At 38.4% G+C, this 21,548-nt stretch overlaps 1 protein-coding gene across 1 annotated transcript in view; it reads right to left on the bottom strand.

Annotated features, from left to right (window-relative positions):
- Nucleotides 1-21,548, bottom strand: part of LOC121909026 (probable G-protein coupled receptor 158) — a 71,132-nt gene that overhangs the window by 28,535 nt on the left and 21,049 nt on the right. Inside the window, exons 4-6 of the mRNA XM_042429383.1 lie at nt 14,330-14,432; nt 9,556-9,767; nt 7,244-7,312 (exon numbers count right to left, since the gene is read on the bottom strand). Of these exons, the coding sequence (XP_042285317.1) occupies nt 7,244-7,312; nt 9,556-9,767; nt 14,330-14,432 (384 nt within the window). The remainder of the gene's footprint in view (nt 1-7,243; nt 7,313-9,555; nt 9,768-14,329; nt 14,433-21,548) is intronic.

Here is a 21,548-nt window from a genome sequence, read left to right as displayed (position 1 = left end):
AGGCAGATGATCCAATATACATGTGTCACAAACTTCACTGATACATACACATAAACCATAAGACAGCACAAGGTCCAGTGTGTGTCCCTTTTCATGTGTCAGGCCACCGAATGAGTGAGATTATGAGAGTCAATATGATTCAAAAAGTCTCTCACCAGAGGTCTAGTTTCACAGAAAACATGTATATTAAAATCACCAGCAATTAAAAAACGATCATATTTTAACATAATCATAATTCCCGCCAAGGAGTCTGCAAAGTCCTGTATAAAATCCTAATTAAACTGTGGTGGACAATACACCACCACGCACAGTACGGGAAAAAGAAAGTTCATCTTAAATAGCTGCAGCTCAAAGCTGGAGTAGGTGCCAAATGAAGTCTGCTGACAGTGGAAAGATCTGAATACAGACAGTGGCCCTCCACTCTTGCCGGTGGTCTGAGGGGAGCTGAAAAATGCACATCCAAGAGGAAGAAGTTTGGAAAAAGGGGTAAACTCACCAGCATGAAGCCAGTTTTCCATCAGAAACATAAAATCCAACTCATGAGAGGTGAAGAAGTCATTAAGCAAGCAAGTCTTGTTTGCTAGCGATCTAGCATTAATCAGAGCCATACGAAGAGTAAGCTCCTCATCGGCCAATGTTGAAGCACGTCTCAGCAGGTGAAGGTTCCCGTGGTCCACACCGCTTCTTCTAAATTCCAGTGAGGAAAATAGTAACATCCACCGCAAAAGAGGCGAGGATCAGTAACATAAGAGGACGTCAGGTAAGCCTTTAATCTCACCAGTACACCTCCCCGTTTTCCCACACAAAATATAATTTCAGAGCTGCACTGGTCACACGTTAAGTTGATATAAGGAATTGGTTAGCGCACAGATGTTTATCCAGCAGATACAGAGCAACATTAGCATTCATTTAATGTCCACCTCTTGAATGTAAACTCAATATTCTCTCCTCTTTCTAGCTCTTAGTTCACCAGCAAGTTTGTGTATTTGGTGCTAGGCACGTAGTGAACATTGAGTTTTTCAAGCTTTTTCACTAAGAACAGCAACCTGCTGCTGCTAGAAACAAGACTTTGGGGGCCTGTAAAAACCAAAACAATGAGCTGAAAGATGCAAAAATGGGTAATACTTCTCTTTCGGTTCATCACTACAAGTAACCCCTTTTACATTGAACATAGTGATTTGATCCATTGTTAATATAAAAATATTGATTAGAGCATCTTTTAAAAAAAAAATGCAATTAAGAGGACAAATACTCACTGTAAAAACTCATCAACATATCCACACATGATGAAATAACTACAAATGCATCTATATTCATGAGTAATTAGCCCCTGATTTCTGTACCTATTACTACAAGTCTGTATATATAATAGTGTGTTTATGTGTGTAGTCTTTACAGCAAAGATATAGTGGAATACCTATACTTAGTTTCTTTACCCTTTAGGGTTATGTCCCCCACCTGTGCAGGATGAGCGATTATAGATATTGTATGTATGGGTGGATCTACCTATGAAGTGACATCTCAATGATTTTAATCCATAATATACATCACAGTAAATACTGTCTTTTTGGAGATAGGTATTCACATAATAAAGTAAATATGTATTTTGATTAATGTACTTGGATCTTTTTATTATATTGGATGTTTGCTTTACAATAACTGACAACTGGCAGTCACCACTCTTTATATTTATCACATGGTCTCAGACAGAATACATTATATGCAGTTCAGACACATCCCTCAGAAGTACAGCGAGTGCTCTTACAATGCCTTGGCATTCAAGCAACAGCAACCATCCACAGTAATTACAGCACCTGTAACCTCCTTTCTTTTTCTGCACAGTGAAGAAGAAGAATATCTGTGGCCAACTCAAAAAAGCAGACAGCCAACCCCGAGGTGAAAACAGTGGATGTAAGATTTGTTAAAATTTAGGAATAGTGCGTACTCTCTGTCACCTCAGGGTAACAAAATGGTATACGGACAAAATAATATCAGAGACAAAAATATTAAATCTGACAACATCTGCTACAACTATTCAGGAATTTACAAGCATCTCAAGATAACACATAGTGATGGTATATTGAATAAATGTTGCATTAGCAGTGAACTAATCTACATCTTGTTTTTTGCTTTGCTTTATCATCACAACTTTGAACCATACAATCTAGTCTTAAAACTGGCAGGATGAATTTAACATACTCTGCCAAAATGTGGCTCAGTACGCAATTACAGTGTCATAACAATCCCATTTTCAGCCTTCAGTCTGTCCACACTCAGTTCAGCTCTGGTATACAGACATTTCTCTCACCTCCTGATTATGAATGTGACACACAGAGTCAAAGCACGGTTTCCTTCCATACACAATCCTCATCAAAACCTTGCAGTGCCAGACTCTGTCATTGGTATGCTGGTCGTGAGAGAGCGGGGAGCCAAGTCCATTTTATACCCAAGAACAGGAATTATAGCTGTTCCTTTTTATCGCTCCACTACCAGCTGTGAGTCACTGTTGCAGCTCAGGATCTGATAAATTGGTTGGTATATGGAACACAGACAGGTATTATTAGAGGAAGTTTAATACATACCAAAACTGATATTTCAAACAAAGACGATTTTCCACAATAATGCAATTTTGAGGACGACGAGTTTATTATGATTCATAACTTTAATACCAATAATGTATGAAGAAATTATATGTATATATGTTATATTCTGAAAGAATAGTTCAATGATTGGGGAATATGTTTATTTGCCTTCTTCTTCTTTCAGATAGAAGGATTTCAATCTTGTCAGTGGTTTGCGTTGGTATGGAGCCTAAACCAGAAGGAGATTAGCCTAGCTAAGCATAGCTAGCTTAGCATAAAGACTTGAAACTGGAGGAAACAGCTAACTCTAAAGCTCTAAAGCACCAAAACCTCTAAAGCTCATTATTTATCACGTTATACATGGTTTGTTTGTACACAGAAAGCTGCAGACTCCATTCATGCGTAGTAGTTCTGTTTATACTACTCTGGAGTCCGCTTGGAGGACGCATTCCACACATGTGCAGTAGATCGGCGTCTACAGGAAGACAGCGTTGTGATGGTCACAACAAATTGGAGGTACGCGGATGTCTGCACAGAGCGTACGCGTGCACCCTCTGTTGACAAAATTTACATCACATGGAACCTAGCAGACTCTTACAGACTTGTAGACGTGGAAAGTATAATTTCGGCTTTAGTGTGCTTCTCTTAATAGTGAGGTTCCCAGTTTAGTACCATCATTTTCGTGCAGAGACCTATACCAAGACCTGTGCACAGTGACTGTATCTGTCAAGAAATCGTTACAGCACATACCTCGCCCTCTAACCACAAATTAGTGTTTATAGATGTCGGGTTTTGTATTGATTAAACAAACAGGTTTCCCCCTGTTTGACATCTTTATGCTAAGCTAGGCTAACCAGATTGTGGCTCCAGCTCTAAACCTGCATTAATAAATTGTTTTGGCCACTTGGGGGGAAATAAACAAACTACAAACACAATGTTGACATATCATCACTTGATAAAGTTGATATAGCAAACATGTTAAGCCAAGAGTATGCTTCTCCAAAGATGCACATAGACATCTCTGCAAACCTATGCAGAGAAGGGTGTTATGGGTAACTGTAGGTCACAGAGGCTTGCCAGCTTTAGCAAACAGTGGCTTATTTACACATCAAGCAGAGACAGTAATATTAGCATAGTCATGTTTGTCCTAACCTGTCAAATATAAATCAGTAGTCACTCTTCTTTTAGCTTTCTCTTGTTCATAAACAACTTCTGAGGAAAATATCTGTCTTCAGTTGCTAAATGCTCCACTATGTTCTCCAACTAGTCGCTATCTTTGTCTCTGTGGATTTGTCACTAAGAGCGACTCCTTTCATATTATACATATTATTTGTGTCATTACCAATGTAAAACGTGTGATTAGAGAAGCTTTAAGTATTTTGTCTTTTTTTTTTACTGCTTTTTGTTTAAATTTGAGAATGAAAATGACAATTGATTTGATCCAAATCTCTTTGTATTCATAAGGAGGCATTACCGTTTTGATTAGTACGAGAAGCCTAATTTACACAATTGCAACATTGTTCCACTGTGCTTTTGTGAATCAATAGTGCTTGAATCAGATGATTGCAACTCGTAGTGCCAAATCAAATAATAGAGCAAACACAATGACACAAAGAAATAAAAGTGATAGGAACAGACAGAGACAGACAGAGAACAGAGACAAAAAAAATGTGGAAAAAAACCCTTACAAGTTTAATAATTCACCCACTACTTTTTCTTGCAAACCCTGTGTTTTAGTGTCTCTCTTACTCTCATACTGCCACTGTATGTCTGTCTTCCTAATGCTAACCTGTGATTAGAATTACCATCCTAACTGGCAGCTTCATCTCTTGAACAAAAATCCAGCCCTCCAGCTCTCTGGTCTACATGCTGGACCAAAACAGTAAATCACCTCTGAAAATTTTAAAAGTAGGCCACGCTGTTTCTTACACCCACACACACAGACGCAGAAATGCAAATCCATGCACAAATGCACACAATCACAGGAAAATGTAATGCTGTAAAACCTCTTAAACATATTTTTAATCCATCTTCCATTCTGCCAATGCACAAACATACACAGAAACAGACAGGCACAACAGTGTCACATCCTTTCTGCAGTGCTACCCGTGTGGACTACAAAGTCACAAGGGGACTGCACAATAGAAAAGCCACATTTTTTTATTTCGCCTAGAAGAGAAGGTGGCCCTCCTGGTTTGCATCCAACCGACCATGCCTCCTCCATCAATTAATCAGCAGATGTATTTTTAAAACAAGTTGTGCTAGAACTTGATGGACTGTTAAAAAATGCATTGAGCACCAGAGAGGAGCAGCTGCGCCAAGCTTAGCTGAGGAGGCTTGTGGTGGCAGCAAAAAAGAAACAAGCAGCAACAAACGTAAGATTGCCGGAGAGGAGACAGACACAAAGGTGAGGTGGAGAGAGAACATGCAGAGGGGGTAATGAGAGGAAAACATGAGGGAAAGAAGGACAGGGAAAAGGTAGAGACAGGCAGAAAAGGTAGAGCAAGGTGCTAAGAAATGCAGAAAAAAGACTGGAGAAACAGCAGAGCAAAGGGAGGAAGAGACCCATGAGTGTATCCAAGTGTGTGTGAACATAAGAGAGTGGCAGGGTATTTTTGGGGAGCTATTTTTGGTACTTGAGTTATCCTTGGGGTGAATGGGGAACAGAGTGGATGGATGGATGCAAAATCAAATCCATTTTGAGCATCACAGTAGAAATATACGCAAGGTGTGGTCACATAAGGATAGACTTATAATACCTGCAGGCCTTTATCTGCAGCAACAAAACAACCAAGTGTTTCATTCTAATGCAAATATCTTTCTTCTGGTAACACTCCAGTAACTTTAGAAGAAGAACAAAAATCTTTATCCCAAGAGTCAGCCGAGTGCTCTGAAGCTCTTTTTTTCTCAACAGATTTGGGTTTTTTTTCTCTTCTGCTTAAAAATGGCAAACATCCAGCCACCAGGCTTTATGTTTGAAGAAAGCACTGGCTCACAGTTGGCAGTCTGTGCAAGTATTTGAAGGGAGCGAATTCCCCGGTTACATCAGATCTCCCTGTTACATGGCGCTCAGGTTTCTTCCATCTGTTTCCCTGCTAAAGATGGGCTTCTGACGCGACACTCCAGGTGCACTGTGGGCTGTGTGCACAAGTGTAAATACACACATATACAATGCACACTGGCACCCACCCACATGGACCCACTCACACATACAGACAACACAAAGGCTGGCAAAGGCACACACACGATAAGACATGCTCGTATGCACACCAACTGTGATGTCCAACTCTTTGTGTTGTTTTCCAGACAATTATCAGAAGTTCAGTGCTATAACAGTATCTAGCTGCAACTGAAGAAGTAATAGACAGGGTTTGTTGCATTATTTAGATAGTAGGTTAATGTATTCTGTTATGAACATCAGCAATCCCTTTTTAACAAAAATACTGACCTTATTTTCCTGGTAAAATTTCAATTTGCTCAGAAAAATTTGTTATACCAAAATGTATATCTTGACCTCTCCTTCATTTTAAATTCCACAAGATTTTCATGAAATCAAACTCCATTTTTGATACTATTTATGTTCGGCATTTTATCTGCAATGGCAATTCAATGTATTTGCATTCAGTAATCACCTTATAGTAGCTTTCATTGTTAGTGGCAGAGTCCACCACTTCCACGCTGGATTCAAATTGTCTCCACATGCATGAGGAATCCTTTTCAGAGCTGTATTAAGTTACTGCTAATGCCAACACTTCTTACTGCAGCTGCTTCATACTTAAATCACTGAAGTGGAAAAACATGGGAGGCTTATATTGTGAAGCAGTCACAAAAAAAAAATGTATTTGTCACCCAGGTTATCAAAAATGCATCTACAAAATAAGAGAACTGTTATTTTCAGCATTTTTTGACAGTTTTAACCAGCCATGACAAGCTGTTACATGAAAAGTTGCAGGCAACAGGCTGCACACCTCCAACTCCTAAACAAGAAAACCAATTCCTTGGCAGCCAACTCCATCATGAAATCAGATTGCACTTAGAAAATGCATATTATTGACCAACTTCTTTATTAAAACAACATGTGTTTGTTTGGCTGCACTGTAAACAGAAACATTACCAGCCTTTCTGTTGTACTTTTGACAATGTAGCTGTTCAAGTTGTGTGTGCTGCCCCAACATTTCTGGGACTTGTAGTATTATGTAAATTATGCTCACTGTTACCACCATGAGCCACAGGTGCCAACAAATCAACCAAGTCGGTTGGTTTCAAAGTTTCAAGTTTTTCTCCATTATGTTTAATATTGATGACTGAATAAGCAATAATTAAAGATAGAAGTTATCTCTCATTCAGGTGCTTTCTCAGGACTGTGTAGGTGCGATAAGATTTGATTGACAGTGACCTGGCAACATACACAGCTGTCATCGGATTCAAATGTTGTTAAATCCTGATTTGTGCTAAAACTGACTTTCCAACTGATATCTGCCCACTTCAAACGAGTGAGAAAAACACAGACAAAGAAAAGAAATGTGAAATAATCAAAACTGTTTGGCAGAAAATATTGTGTCCATATATGACCCCATCGCCCAATCAGCTTCAATTGTGAAGGAGTAACAGGCTGACTGAGGTAGCTGTGGTGGCAATTTAAGATCACAACAAAGACTTACTGGGAAGTAGAGCAGTAAAGCCCCAAACAAGATGGTTTCCAGTAGAATGAGACCAGATGTGCGGATGCTCTGTTAATGAGGAAAGAGAAACATCAGTCAATCAAAAACAATGTTTAATGATGTCTGTCCCATAGACCTAAATGCAAATGTCACTTCAGTCACCGTCCTTATCAAAACACCAGCCAGTTGAGCAGTCTTTGTAACTGAAGCTCCTGCCATCTGTGCCCCAACAATGAATCCTCTTTCAAAGTCACTTAATATAATATAATAATATAATAAACTTTATTTATATAGCACCATTCATAACATAAAATGCAGCTCAAAGTGCTTTACAGAAAGAGGTACAAACAAACAAAAAACAGATATTTAAAAATATTAAATATTTTATATTATATTAATATATTATATATCAGATCTTTTCCTTTCCTGTAATTTGATACAAAATCAGAATCATCTGGGCCTGCTCAATATTTTTTATACATGCCACAGAGCATGATTGGATGTTAACTGCTTAACGGTACCATGCAGTGCACCTTTGTGGGAGCATCTGCATTTGTCATGTTTCTCCACTCATTTATTCAGATTTTTCCTTTAATTTGTCACCCGTCTGTATATACACACACACATATGTTTTGTATATATGTATATGTTGTGTATATGTTTTGCCCTCCCTGAAACAAAAATATGAGTGTCGACAGCACTTTTCTGGGTCAGATTTAATTACCCACACTACATCCTAGAAGTTTTTAATGTATTTTATGTAAATTTAAAGGGCTCCAGGGACATTACTTGTGAACTGAAAAATGTGAGATTCTCAAGCAACAACAAACGTGTCTATAAATAGCACACAGCGAAAGATTCACGAAAGATTCACCTTAACTTTGCCTGAAGACTGGTTGTAATTATCCTACACCGTGAGAATCTCATGTATATTTCACTTTATTCTAATAGCAGATTGTATATTATGTAACAACTCTGCTATAAATCTATCTTCAAATGGAGGACCAGCTGTGATGGATAGGTTCGATATAACCCCTTAAACTATGAATACTTAATATGAATCAAGCTTAAGTCTATGTACATTAAGAAATAAAACAAAGGATAATAACATTAACTCAATTGTCCTTAATTTGGCTAAAATCAATGATGATGTCCCTGTAAAATGCATGTGGTATGAAATTATATGAATTTTGAAAAAAAAGATATGCAGCAAAAATATTAATGTTTGCACGATAAAACCTGCTGCACCTCTGTGATACATATTAATCCAGTGACAGTGTTACACCCTTTAGCTCTTTATTAAAACCTGTGTCAAACAGAACTGCTAAATAGAGGAAGGTTATCTAAATGTGACACCATTTACTATGTAAACCAATTCCTGGCAGCACTGTTTGGCTTTCACCTGGGATAAGGTCTGGTTAAATATTTTGGATTTTCAATTTCTACAAGAGCTTTTAACACTTTTAAGCACTGTGGAAGGCAGGTAAGCCACTGCACAGTAGTTGTTATTAAATAATAATTTATTATTAATCACAACTATCATCCCTCACCGTTCACAGACCCTTACAAAGAGACTGACATTTCCAGCTAATGTTAGCCAAGTAATTTAAAGACCACTCTAGTGTTTTAGTACTGCACTTGTATAAAGTTGTGGAACGTGTAAAACAATTTAAAATAACAATCAAAATTTGTGCAGCAAAAGCCGAGATACCCTGATTTTCAGTCCCTATTATGGGTCAATTAATGTGAGCTCCAAAAATGCTAGGTACTACAAATCTTATCTTCTCTTTCATAGACCATTCATTCCTGGTAAAGGCCAATGTTTCTCAACTCCACACCTCTAGTTGAGAAAACAATCTCACCATAAAGTCCATTTAGTATCTGCTCTGGAGGTTTCGGGCTTATCACATGATCTTCATCAGCAAATGGAGAATGAACATCTACAAATCCATGACAAATTTGCAAAGTCCATCGCTCCATCACATGATCTGCTGATGAAGATCATGTGATATGATTGAAAAATTCTCATAAACTACGATGTGAATTTCAGGGTGAGACTGTTTTCATAAATATGGTTTCCAAGTCTGAGAATGAACTAGTTCCTCTAGTTTGTAACACAGGTTTTCTGAAGAGGAAAACCAAACCATGATAACCCAGATGATGTCACACAAGATATTTAACTGTGTTCAAAAGCTCAGTAGTACTCCACATGACAAGTAAACTGGTCTTAATGTGTAAAAACAGGGGAGTTCCCCTTTAAATCAACATTATCTGCTTTTCATCCAACACAGTGATCTTTGACCCACCCCCACCTTATTTCTCCTGAAGTGGTAGACCACCACCATACTGGCCAGGTCGAGAACCATGCACAGACCCTGGAAGGAGGCCACAGCGAGTCGCAGAGCGCCGTCCTCTTGGATGAGGCAGGGTGTGTCGTCCTGGCAGTAGGGGCAGCCCTCGCGGCATGGCAGGCACTTGCTGGAAATGTCGGACGTCTCATCTCTTTGAGAGCCCTGCTCCTTCCCTGAGAATGCGAAGACAGAGTTGATAATCAGATGTCTAAATATATAGATTATATAGATAGATTCACACGTGTTGTTAAAGAGTTCATGTATAATGTATGAACCAATCACAATTCAGAAGACAGGTCTGATTTACTGTAGTGATTTCAAGGATTATCAGTGTAATTAATTTGCATTTAGCTGTCACACACTGACTTCTTATTAAATGCTCAGTTAATCAATTTGACGACGTAGACATCATCAATCCAATAAATCACAAAGCCCCAGGGGTGATAATTACAAGAATGCAGCCTTTAATTAAGCAGATGAGGGAATAATGAAGGAGAGGGGGATGAAATATTGTGACACTGCTCCCTTCATCAATTGGGTCTGCATAATTATTGTTATACCAGCATGTGGCACACTTGGATGTGGTTTATCAAATCTGTTCCCTAGATTACTTTTTCCCCAGCATCTCATCTGAGAGGGACCACATTTAGCATGACTGGGTGAGTTCTGTATGTTGCACAGAAGTAAATTTTCTTTCAAAATCTGAATTTGGTCAATTACATGTAAAGAAACAGATGATGTCAAAAATATATTTTCTTCCTTCTTTCTGCGACATGTCTTTTGTGGCTGGATTTAGAGTCAATCTGTAGTCTACAGTAAATCCTCCATTTCCACCACACCACACTATGCAGCTCTTCTAGAAAATGATGCTTGATAAGCATGTAATTCCTCTGTAAGTCCCAGAGCTCATGCAGTATGCAGACACTGTGCTAAAGTTGCACAGTACTCCTGTAGACCACAATTGCAAGAGAATGTGGGTAAAGGTGCTGGGTCGATGGTAAGCGAAGCTGAGTTTGAATTGAGCGTGCTTTATTAACATGCCGATAATGTCAATTTATCAAATAATTATGCACTCACTGATATAAAATATCAATTAATTAATATTGGAAGCAAGGGGACACCAATTAATAGCTAATAGAACGCAGCTACCCATAAAACCTCAACTATTCAGTATGTGTTCAAAATGAAGAAGATATACATGTAAATTAGCGAGCTTCAGAAGTATTGATAGGTGTATTTTTGAGCTTTCGATACGTGTCCAGGCTAGCTGTTCCTCCTGCTTTCAATCATACTAAGCTAAGCTGATCATGTCCTGGCTCCAGCTCAACTAACTACAGTATCTGCAAAAAAAGCACATTTGTCCCATAATGTCAAACTATTCTTTAAGGTTTTAGAGAGGAAGGGGAGGGGGAGACATTTGTGAGAAAAAGCACAATTTTAATATTAATGAAAATTTAGATGACTATTCAAAATCCTTTATAATACTGCATAGTTTTACTGAGATAAAAATTCAGAAAAGTAATAACGCCAGCACAGTGAATGTACTCAAGTTTTGATAATCAGTTCTGCAGGACGACACTCTAATGCACTCTAACTTGAAGGGACACAGAATCTGTAAGTTGTGGTGAGTTAAATGTGAGATAATGATTCATTCCAAGTAACAACTAACTAATACTGTATGTGCATAATAATGAAGTAAGGGTTGGTTTCGTTCCCTTTAACTGGTGAATCAGAGTTAATCAGGAATGTTTTAAATGCCAGTGGGCAGATTCACAGATATCTATGAGCTGATCTTCGGATATTGGATTATGATGGATAGTCATAAACACTATCATTACAAAAATGCCAAAGATCACCTCACAAACAAAACATAGATTTTGACATTCAAATCAAATGTAATTTTTCTTGAGGTTCTACATTTCCAAATAATTCAATTGTTATTGGAGGCTGTGTTTTTCTCCCTCCATCCTTTCTCCTCTTTGATATCCGTCCTTTTGGCCTGTTGCTAGGGAACAATACAAAATCAGTTTCCAGTCTGGTCTGTTTTCAGGGGTAACAGACAGGTTCCAGGAGGGGAAATCAGGGTCACTAGCCACTGATGAGACCCAATCTGAGCTACAGTGATTTTTAATGACGGGTCTGCATGGGGTTTGGAAGATGAGTCTCTTCACAGACTGAGCCGTTTGACTACTGGCCTCATCACGCTGCATTACAATAAAGCTCCAGCTTAGCATATCATCCCCCTTGGGGTGCTGTATTGTTGGAGTCAGGGATGAAAACCACCGCAGTTGCCTGATTATCTCACTCATCAGAGCCAAGCTTTCTGCCCGAGGACACTGCAGTGCTCTCACTCAAGGTGTCAGAATACAGGCATTCAAATCCTAAGCAGGAAGGTAAAGTTAAAGGGATAGTTCGCATTTTTTGAAGTGAGGTTGCATGAGGTACTTATCCATAGTCAGTGTATTACCTACAGTAGATTGTGGCCCTCACCGTCACAGTTTGGAGAAGCAGGCAGAAGTACTGGCATGGAAGCTAAGCAATGTACTGCTGTGGATGGGGACAGCAGCAAAATGTATTTTTACCACCTAAATAAAGGCCCAAATAAAAAGAATCAATATTAATATAAGTGTACACTATATTTAGAATATTTTCATCACTTAACCTTGCCATCAGACAGCGCTTTCCTTTGGCACTACATTTTCTCAACCATAGAACTTCTGTACTGTATTACGCCGCAGATCAGTTGTTCGAGTGTGCATCATGCGTAGGAAGTTACAGAAATATTCTAAATATAGCATAAACTTAAACTGATATTGATTTTTTTTAGGTGGCTAAAATACATTTTGTTGCTGGCCCCGTCCACAGCAGAACATCACTTAGCTTCTGTGCTAGTACTACTGCCTGCTTCTCCAAACTGCAGGGGTGCGGACTGCCATCTACTGAAGGTAATACAATGACTATGGATAAGTACCTCATACAACCCCACTTCAAAAAATGCAAACTATCCCTTTAAGGATATACTTGAAAATCACAAATTTGAAAGGAAGAACACCAGTGGAGTGCAATTCCAAAGTCAAGTTTTGTGTGCAATTTTAGATTTTATTGTCAACCAGCTGTCAGCTCATGTTCATTGTGAATGTCACACCTGAATAAAAAAAAGAATAACAAAAATCACTCAGCACAGTACACTGTGAAGATTTGAATTTCTCCAAATGGGGCCCTAATAAAAATCACAAGTATCATAATAAGTAATAAGTTTGGCAGTTGTCATCTTTGTGTGTGTGTGTGTGTGTGTGTGTGTGTGTGTGTGTGTGTGTGTGTGTGTGTGTGTGTTCCTTACAAAACTGAAAATATAACAGCACAGTGTAAGGAATGAATTAAACATTGCATGCCTGCTCTAACATAAGCTGCAAACATTAGCGTGAACCGGCTAACTAGCTTACTATCTACAGTAATAATTGAACATTATTTCCAAGGGAAAGGGGTATGTTCTTAGCTAACTACATTATTTTGTGGTGTTACAGGTTTTGTTAGCATAATATCTTCAGGACAGGAGCATTCACCCTTTGGGAGCCAAAATGCTAGTATATCAGAGATTAGAGTAACGTTAACAGCTCTGTCCTGCTCTTCATTGGATTTGGGGAGGTTTGCATATTACACTCTAGCAAATCCAGCAAAACTTATTTGTTACTTTAGCCAATCTCATCGGTTATTCTTTTATTAAAGAATTCTCTCAGAATTAATTTATTTTATTTTATTCTCTTGTAAAAGTGAAACACACTGTTCGAAAATACAAACATTAAAGCATATCTAACCACTGTGTTGCTTGTAAAAGTATAATTATAAATTATTAAATATAATAATCTCAATAGTAAGCAGACATCTAAGGGATGTTAGTATGAATAGAATTTTAATAACATTTGTTATTTAGAATACTGTACTTTGATAAACAGGCTAAAGGCTAAATTACCCTGCAATACATGAACAATGCTGCTCCTTCATTTCCATGTCTTCTACAGGGATCATTCACCGGTGAGGATGCTGACTTTTTGCTATAGGCTTTAGCTCTGCTCTTTTTAATGTACAGTACCAGTCAAAAGTTTGGATACACCTTTCCATTCATTTGAATGAGAAAGTGTGTCCAGACTTTTGATTGGTACTGCATGTCACCATTATTTGCATATTTTAAACCCTTGTACAGGGTTCTCTTTTGAAAACAAATCAGCTGGAAACAATAAAAAGATGACTAAATCTGCTAGTGACAGTAGTTAGCAGACAAAACCCAGTAGGCAGCTAAGTGGCCACCTTGACAGGCCAGGCATAGCAACAGTAACTGAGGTGGGCGGATATTGGCAGTGGGTTAATCAAAGTGTGACTAAACCTATATTCAAGTTTATCCCACTAAGTGTTCTCTGTCTAGACTTTTCATAATCCAACAGGTCTATGAATCAGGTGCCACCTGTGGCTCCCACTAAAGCTCAGCACAGAAACATGATAGACATTTCCACAATAAGAACAGTCAGAATCCTTGACTGAAGTTTGAGGTTTCATAACCTCACAAGCCCCAGGATACCCATTCAAAGCCATAACAAGAATTTCAAACAAAATATGTGACTGTCAACTGAAAAAGAGTTTTTCATAAATCCTAAATGCTTACTTTTGAAAGATTCAAAGTTTTGATCTGACAGCTAGCTGCAGTATGTATTTTTATATCACAGAGGGATTTGTAACCTACTTTTAAAGCCATTGAGCACCACTCGGCTCGGATGGTAAAATCCTCTCCTGCACTGGCACTTGTACTTGTCCAACACAAATCCATGGCCAACGATGGGAGTGCACTAAGAGAAGAAAGGGAAGAGACAAACAGAGGATTAAGAAATAATGATTGTTCACCTATTTTGGTTGTAATCAACAAGAATATGACAGTTGCACGGCAGCTAAAGTGAGAAGCTTAAGAGTAAAAAGTAATGGTGATGTGGGAAGACAACAACAACAACAGGATGCAGAAGGACAATTGAAAAATGGTGACTCAGCCAACGCAGTTTGTGCTTCTTGAATCCAAGTGGGAGTAAAATGATAAATCCTTTCTGGTATTAAGGATTTTAGGATCAGAATGAAAAAATATAGGCTTCAGCAGCACCAAAATCTATCAGAAATATAAACAGATAATTAGGTTTCCTTGTGCACTGTTAAACATTTAAAAGAATTGCAGTAGCTGATCAGCACAAGGCCACCATAACATAAATACATACACCATACATCACCATCATAATATCAGATGGTCCAATTTCTTTTATTGCAGGTATGTTGTATTTTATTTGTGCTTTATATGTTAATTTTGTTTCGTTTGTTTTATTTCATTTGAATTAACTTTTATGTGCCCTGATTTTTCCTGTTTGACTGTTGAATAAAATTTTTAAAAAGCAGGTGATACATATACAGTAGAGAACATCACAGACAACTAAGATCTGAAACTATTAGTTAGGTAATCGATTAGTCAGTTGACAAAAAATCAACATTTTTAATAATAACTTAATAGTTTAAATTATTTATCAACAAAAAAGACAGTTCTATTAAGCTCCTAAAGGTTATCTTGTGTTCATGATAGTAAAGTGAATATCTTTGGGTTTTGGACTGTTGGTTGGACAAAACAAGCAATTTGAAGACATCATCATATGCTCTGTGAAATGGTGATTTCAGATTATCAGATTAATCAATAATTAAAATCATATTTTGTTCAGCCCCACATCCAAGTGCTTTATATTTCATTTGATAAACAAAGCAAAATATATTATCCAAGAATGAAAATGAACCAGAATAGTAATCAAGTAAACATGAAGACAAACAGTAACTGTGTTGATTATCCTCTTCACACATTCATTAATATTTTTAGCATTTCTGGCTCCACAATATGTTTCAACATGCCTTTTCAGTAAATATGTGTGTTCTAGTGTTGGAGCTTCCAAATATTAAAAAACAAGACCTGAATGATTCACAGCACCTAACAGTACACCAGTAGAGAATAGCGTAACAGCTGTAATGAAGAAGACTACATATAGACTACAGTGTTTTACAGAGTCTTCATCAGTACAATGAAGATTTGGAGAATCTGAATGTGAATTACCCAGGGTCCATGATGTGCTATCCAGACCTCACACACTGAATAAAGTACTGTACAGTTCCTATGTGTTTTCACTGCCTGCTGATGACTTCACTCCTTCCCAGGCCCACTGCAGTGTTTGGTCTCAGTTAATGAACTTGTTTCAATCATGTTATCAAGTCTCCTACATCGTCTACATGGTCTTCTGCAGCAGGGAACAGCAGACGCCCCAGTTATACATGCCTGATGTCATGGGAAATCACAGGGCTTTGCCAAGTAACAGGGAAACTAATTAATATCTAAATTAGGAATTAAGGGTTGTTTGCAGAATTTAAGAGCGCCTCCATAATTCCAGCTTGCATTGATAATTATGGGAGCTACTTGGGCTTACAGACCATCTGGGGCAACAACACATGCAGTGACACGCACACACAGGCATCAGTATGGATATACTATAGATATAGATATATATACTTGCACTAAAATAAAGTTGCAATACATTTGACATCAACATTCATGAATAGTGCATTACATTGCATGCTCACAGTAAAAACAGTATATCTCTTCCGAGACTGCTGATGTGGAGAACTATTATTTATACTTCATGGGTATGAATCAGTGATAAATTATTTTTATCTTTTTGATGTTGTTCAAAACAGGGCCCATGTTGAAGGAATAGTTCGACATTTTGAGAAATGCGCTTCTTCATGCTAAGAGTTAAATGAGAAAATCGATACCGCTCTCATATTTGTGCATTAAGTATAGAGCTAGAGAGTTGAGGCAATTAGCTAAGCTTAGCATGAAGCAATGGGGAAAAGTTTGCTCTCTATCAAGTTCAAAAATACATCTTCCACCACCATAACAGCTTTGTAATGAACACATTGTATCTGTTTTGGTGATCACAATTTGTCATTTTTACATTTCTGTTTGTGTACAGATATGCACATACAACATGTTAAATGTTAAACTTTAGAGGCACTGTTAGATGCATTGTTGAACTTTAGGAGTCAGCCAGGTAAGCTAATTGCCTCCAGCAATGCTGCATTCATGCAACGTCGCCCCTCAACTACTATTATTTATTTAGCCTAAATTAGCTATTTTTGTCTTACTAATTGGAGCATTGTTATCAAGTGAAACCAGATATAAACAAACAATGTATAGGTAATTTTAAATTTACTGATACAGATGGTTTTGCAAGCATTTTGACAACGATTTGGTGACATTTCTGTAGATGTTTTCACTAAGTGGCAGATATCTTGCTGCCAGAAATTTCTGACTTGAAGGCTTTTCCTTCTCGGCTGCTTGAAATAACTGTCTGCATGATTTGATGTGAATGCAGCATTAGCACAAAGACATGAGAGCACTCTGATCATCTAATCTAACTCTCAGTAAGAAAGTGAACAAGACTGTTGTCTTGAAATGTAAAACTATTCCTTAAAGGCACCATGTATCGATTTTCAGTTAGAATGTCTGTGTGACTTTAGAAAAGGACACTATCCTGCTGCTACAGAAAAAATCCTATCAAACTCAGCTTGGCCACAAATCATCTCTAACTCATCACATTCACCAAATTTCTGTTTCTACCTGCAGCAGGGTGTCATACACACAACAGATATAACATTTTGCAATTCATTCCCTGCAGAGCTGTGCTTTTGATTAATGTTTATATCCACTTATTCATATTATAGAAGGGAGAGCAGTTGCAAATTATTTGAGTTTGGTATTTCAGAGGTATTCTCCTTTGACATGGTATTTTGATTATATTTTTCTCTGTTTTTATTCTTTTTAAGTGCAGGCTCCTGCATGCTAAAGCCTCCCACTGAACTGAACAGATCAGTTGTGTTTCAAAGCTGACAAACAGCCCCAAATCTCTAATCTGGGAAGGAGCAGCTGTTGAGGGTATAAATGTTGGAACTGAAGTGCAAATGGTTGACAGAGTAAACAGATATAGTGAATCATTGCTCCAGTGTTGCACCAGTGAAGACATGTTTCCATGTCTGAAGAAAGAACATGAGCTTCACACCTTGGAGAATTCACCTCTTGTTTTTGCATTTTTCTTGAGGTATTGACTGACTGAGGTTTGCAGGTACTGCTCTGGAACATGAACTGTGTCAGATGGGGATCCTTAAAGCTATTCTGGGCTTTGCAGTAAAAAATTGAACACAGGAAAAACAGAAGAAAAAAAAATACAAGCAGGTACGACTGCCCTTCTTCAGCTGGATACAGATGCCCTAAACGAAATGTACAAAATGATTTTTGTGTGTTTCAGCCTCTTTTTTCTTTACAGTAAAAACGTAAACCCTTTTTCTAATTCTACCGCCTCTTTTTATTTCTATCCCCTCGTTTATCATGGTATTTAATGAGGAAATACCAAGGTTACCAGCTTTTCTGTGGATTAATGTCATTAACAGCCTTCATAAAAAAGATTCAGCGTCTCTGATGTTGTACATTCACGTACTGTACAGCCACTGTACTGTTGTACTGTGCAGTATATTTGTAAGAAAATGATTCAGAACACCATAATCAACCACAAAGCAAAATCTTAAGCTTCTTGGACAGCAGTTATGGTGAAATAAAAATCTTTCCTAAAATGTGGTTCCATCACTATTTACTATTGCACAATTACTTTATTTGCCCAATAACTTTAACCTGAACTGGGCAGATGGTGATGTAAAATACACCCAGGACCAGCCTTAATTAAACAATTTATTATAGCTGAAATGTGACAACACCTGCTTGACCAGTCACGGGTGACAGCCCTGTCAGCACCCTTCCCCCTCCCCCCACAAGTACCTGGAACCTGATTTAGTACCACCTCCTGAAGGGTGACAGTATTTGTTTCCAAAGCAAGAAGAGGACAGTGGAACCAAAATCAGCACCAGGAACAACGGGTACAAGTTCAGTTACAGGTCAGTAAGTTACTTTAGTGGAAAAGGCCTATAAGGGTGTACAGCCTGTACAGTTAAATGCTATTGTCAACATGCTAACATGCACACAATGGCAACAGGTGGATGTAGGTATGTTTATTTTATATTTATGCAAATGCAGTAACTTGTCATGTTGAGTATAGTCAATTCTTTCTCTACAGGACCTCATGAATAGAAATTAAAGAGCAAATATTAAAACTGTTAAATATTACTGTCCTACATGCAGAAAGTTATGTTTCATGGTTTTAGGGGTTTCTAAGTTCACATTTCCAAACTATTACTAGAAGTATGTGTTGCTGCCAGAACAACCAACACGTAGCTTTATATAACTAAACCTTTCAAAAAATGTTATCAGAACATGTCATTTCTATGCATGCTCTCTAATCTGTTAAACCATCCTTTGCATACCGAGCATGATTGAAAACCTAGCAATTGAAACTGAGTCACCGCTCATCTACCACTGCTGCAGCAAGTCTGAGTATATGTGTGTGTGTTTATTTGTGTTTTCTTTCTCAGAAGGTAAGCATACCTGTGAAATGAAAGTCTACAAAACACAGAAAGGGGCACTGGTTTGAGCTAAAGCCTGGTCATTTTTTTATTCCTCCAAACCAGAATGAAATTGGGTCTCGGCCAGGATATTTCTACCTGTCAGACTGGCGGAGCAGGTGGCGAGCCGAGGACTCAGCTCCCCTGAGAGCCCCGAAAACAGTTGGGAGTCCAAACATTTCAACATCTGCCGAGCAGAAAAAGAGGGAAAGAGAGAGAGAGGGAGAGACAGACGGACGGATAGATAGATAGATAGATAGATAGATAGATAGATAGATAGATACTGCATACACAAACATACACCAGCGTTTGTTATGAACTTTTCTGCTTACTCCAAAGGAAGTGGAGACTCATTATGATAAGACATACCCAGGGACACTGGGCAAGGATGAAATATGATGCTTATTTTAGGCCTTTATTGTGCTCTGTGCATCAGAATTGTTGCATTTATTAAACCTGCCTGTGCTATCACAGCAGACGCAGCTTTTGGTACCCGAGTGCACAGCAAACAAGAGTGTTAATTAATAAATACTTGCACATGTTGATTTGAATCCCACTAATTCCAACCTCGCATGACAGGAGTAATATTGTTGTTTTCAAGAAGAGGAAACAAAATTCAACATTTTTAATTAAGAAGCTGATTCTGAATAGGATGCACATGTAAAGTATGTTCACACACAGAAACACAACAAGTACTGTTTTTACCTTCTCTGTCAGAACTATAGTACAGGTCTCGTGAGTATAATAGTGAAAACATGCATGTCACACAAGAGATTTACCAGCATTAAACTAAGATTCATGTCACACAGCACCTCTCAAGCACACTGCTCCATATATCTTCTATCACCAGTGCCACTTTTTGCAGCAAAATTATACACACTCAGCAACAACACACACACACACACACACACACACACACACACACACACACACACACACACACACACACACAAGTCTAAGAGCAGGGGTTTCGACAGTGCCAAGGCCAGCCTCGTTTTTCTTCAGCCACTATGAAAGTGCTATGAAACGGTCGTTTGATATGTCTCAGTTTGATAAATCACCTTCATCAGAGGCTGAAAGTGAGAAGGTATTTTATAATTGCACCTTACTTTGGATGTAGTGGGGGCTTTTAATTCCACCTTTTTCTCACACATGGCTGACTGGGTTCAAGGTTGCATTGTCAATCACAGAGCGGTGCAAAAGACTTATCTTTTAAGAAGGGCAGCCTGGGTAGAGGATGCATTAGAGCCAAAACCTGATCCTTGCTGTTCCTCAGAACTTGAGCACTTTGTCTGTGTCAATCAATCTTTAATAATGTGGTTATAGATGTGATCAGTTTGTGATGGTTTGTGCATTACAACAGTGGTCTCATGGTGTTATTTATCCAACTATAAGCATTTCTGAAAAACGATAGGGGCTCTATTTTCCTTTTAAACTCTTCACAAGCACAAATAATGTGGCATGAAATTTAGCCTAGTCGTCATTCCATTTCACTTCAGTCATTTAGCCTGACATTGAGGTCATGTTAGCTGGTTGCTGTTTGGGAGAGGGCGCTATTTTGTTTTGCCCTAACCAATCCATACCCAGTTACATATCCATCTCACTGATGTAATTTTCCATCCTATTGATGTCGTTTTCTGTCAACAGGGAAGTAGTTGTAGCGGTTGCTAAGAGCAGTTAAGTTAATAGTTTTCACAATGATTAAAGAAACATACAGATTTAAGAATTATTATGTCTGTAAGTCGATTCACAACAACCGGAACAGCTGTGTCAATCTCATCCAAGCAGGTTGCCATTTCTGTTGCTATTTTTCATGAATGTAGCTGAGTGATCTAGTTAGATATGTACGAAGATGGGGCCCCCATTTTCAATGCCACCTACAAAGTTGGCCAACCAACACGTTCTCATCCTATGTCATCAAACACCGACACTTTGTCACGCCTCTCTGGCGTCTCATGCAGACGCACAAGGCACCCTTTGGTGTCTGTATAGCAACGCACTTAGCTTTCATCTAAATCCAATGTAGACCCATTTGCTGCAATATTTCACGCTCAGAGCAACTGGTTTAGGCGCAAAAACCACTTGGTTACCATTTGTGTTAAAATGATCACTTGAAATGTCGTCGTGGCAACAGTAAACACAATGACAAAAACCTGCCTAAAGGCACGGTTGGAAACATGACACTCACAGTTGGAAGCAGGAGGCTAACAGTGGTCTGCTGCAGCAAAGTCCACTTTTTGCCACTAATTGGCTGAATCCAAATGTCCAGACTTCACTACACTTGCAGACTTGCAGACTTTGTGGGAGGTCTGAGAGTGCTGAGGGCTGTCCAAATCCACAGTTCATCAAGCCCACAAGCAAACTTTGTGCAAACTTCACCA

The sequence above is a fragment of the Thunnus maccoyii genome, chromosome 12, assembly GCF_910596095.1.
Source record: "Thunnus maccoyii chromosome 12, fThuMac1.1, whole genome shotgun sequence".
In the NCBI taxonomy this organism is placed as follows: domain Eukaryota; kingdom Metazoa; phylum Chordata; class Actinopteri; order Scombriformes; family Scombridae; genus Thunnus; species Thunnus maccoyii.
The sequence above is the reverse complement of the archived record's forward strand: the minus strand, read 5'-3'. Positions and strand labels throughout refer to the sequence as shown.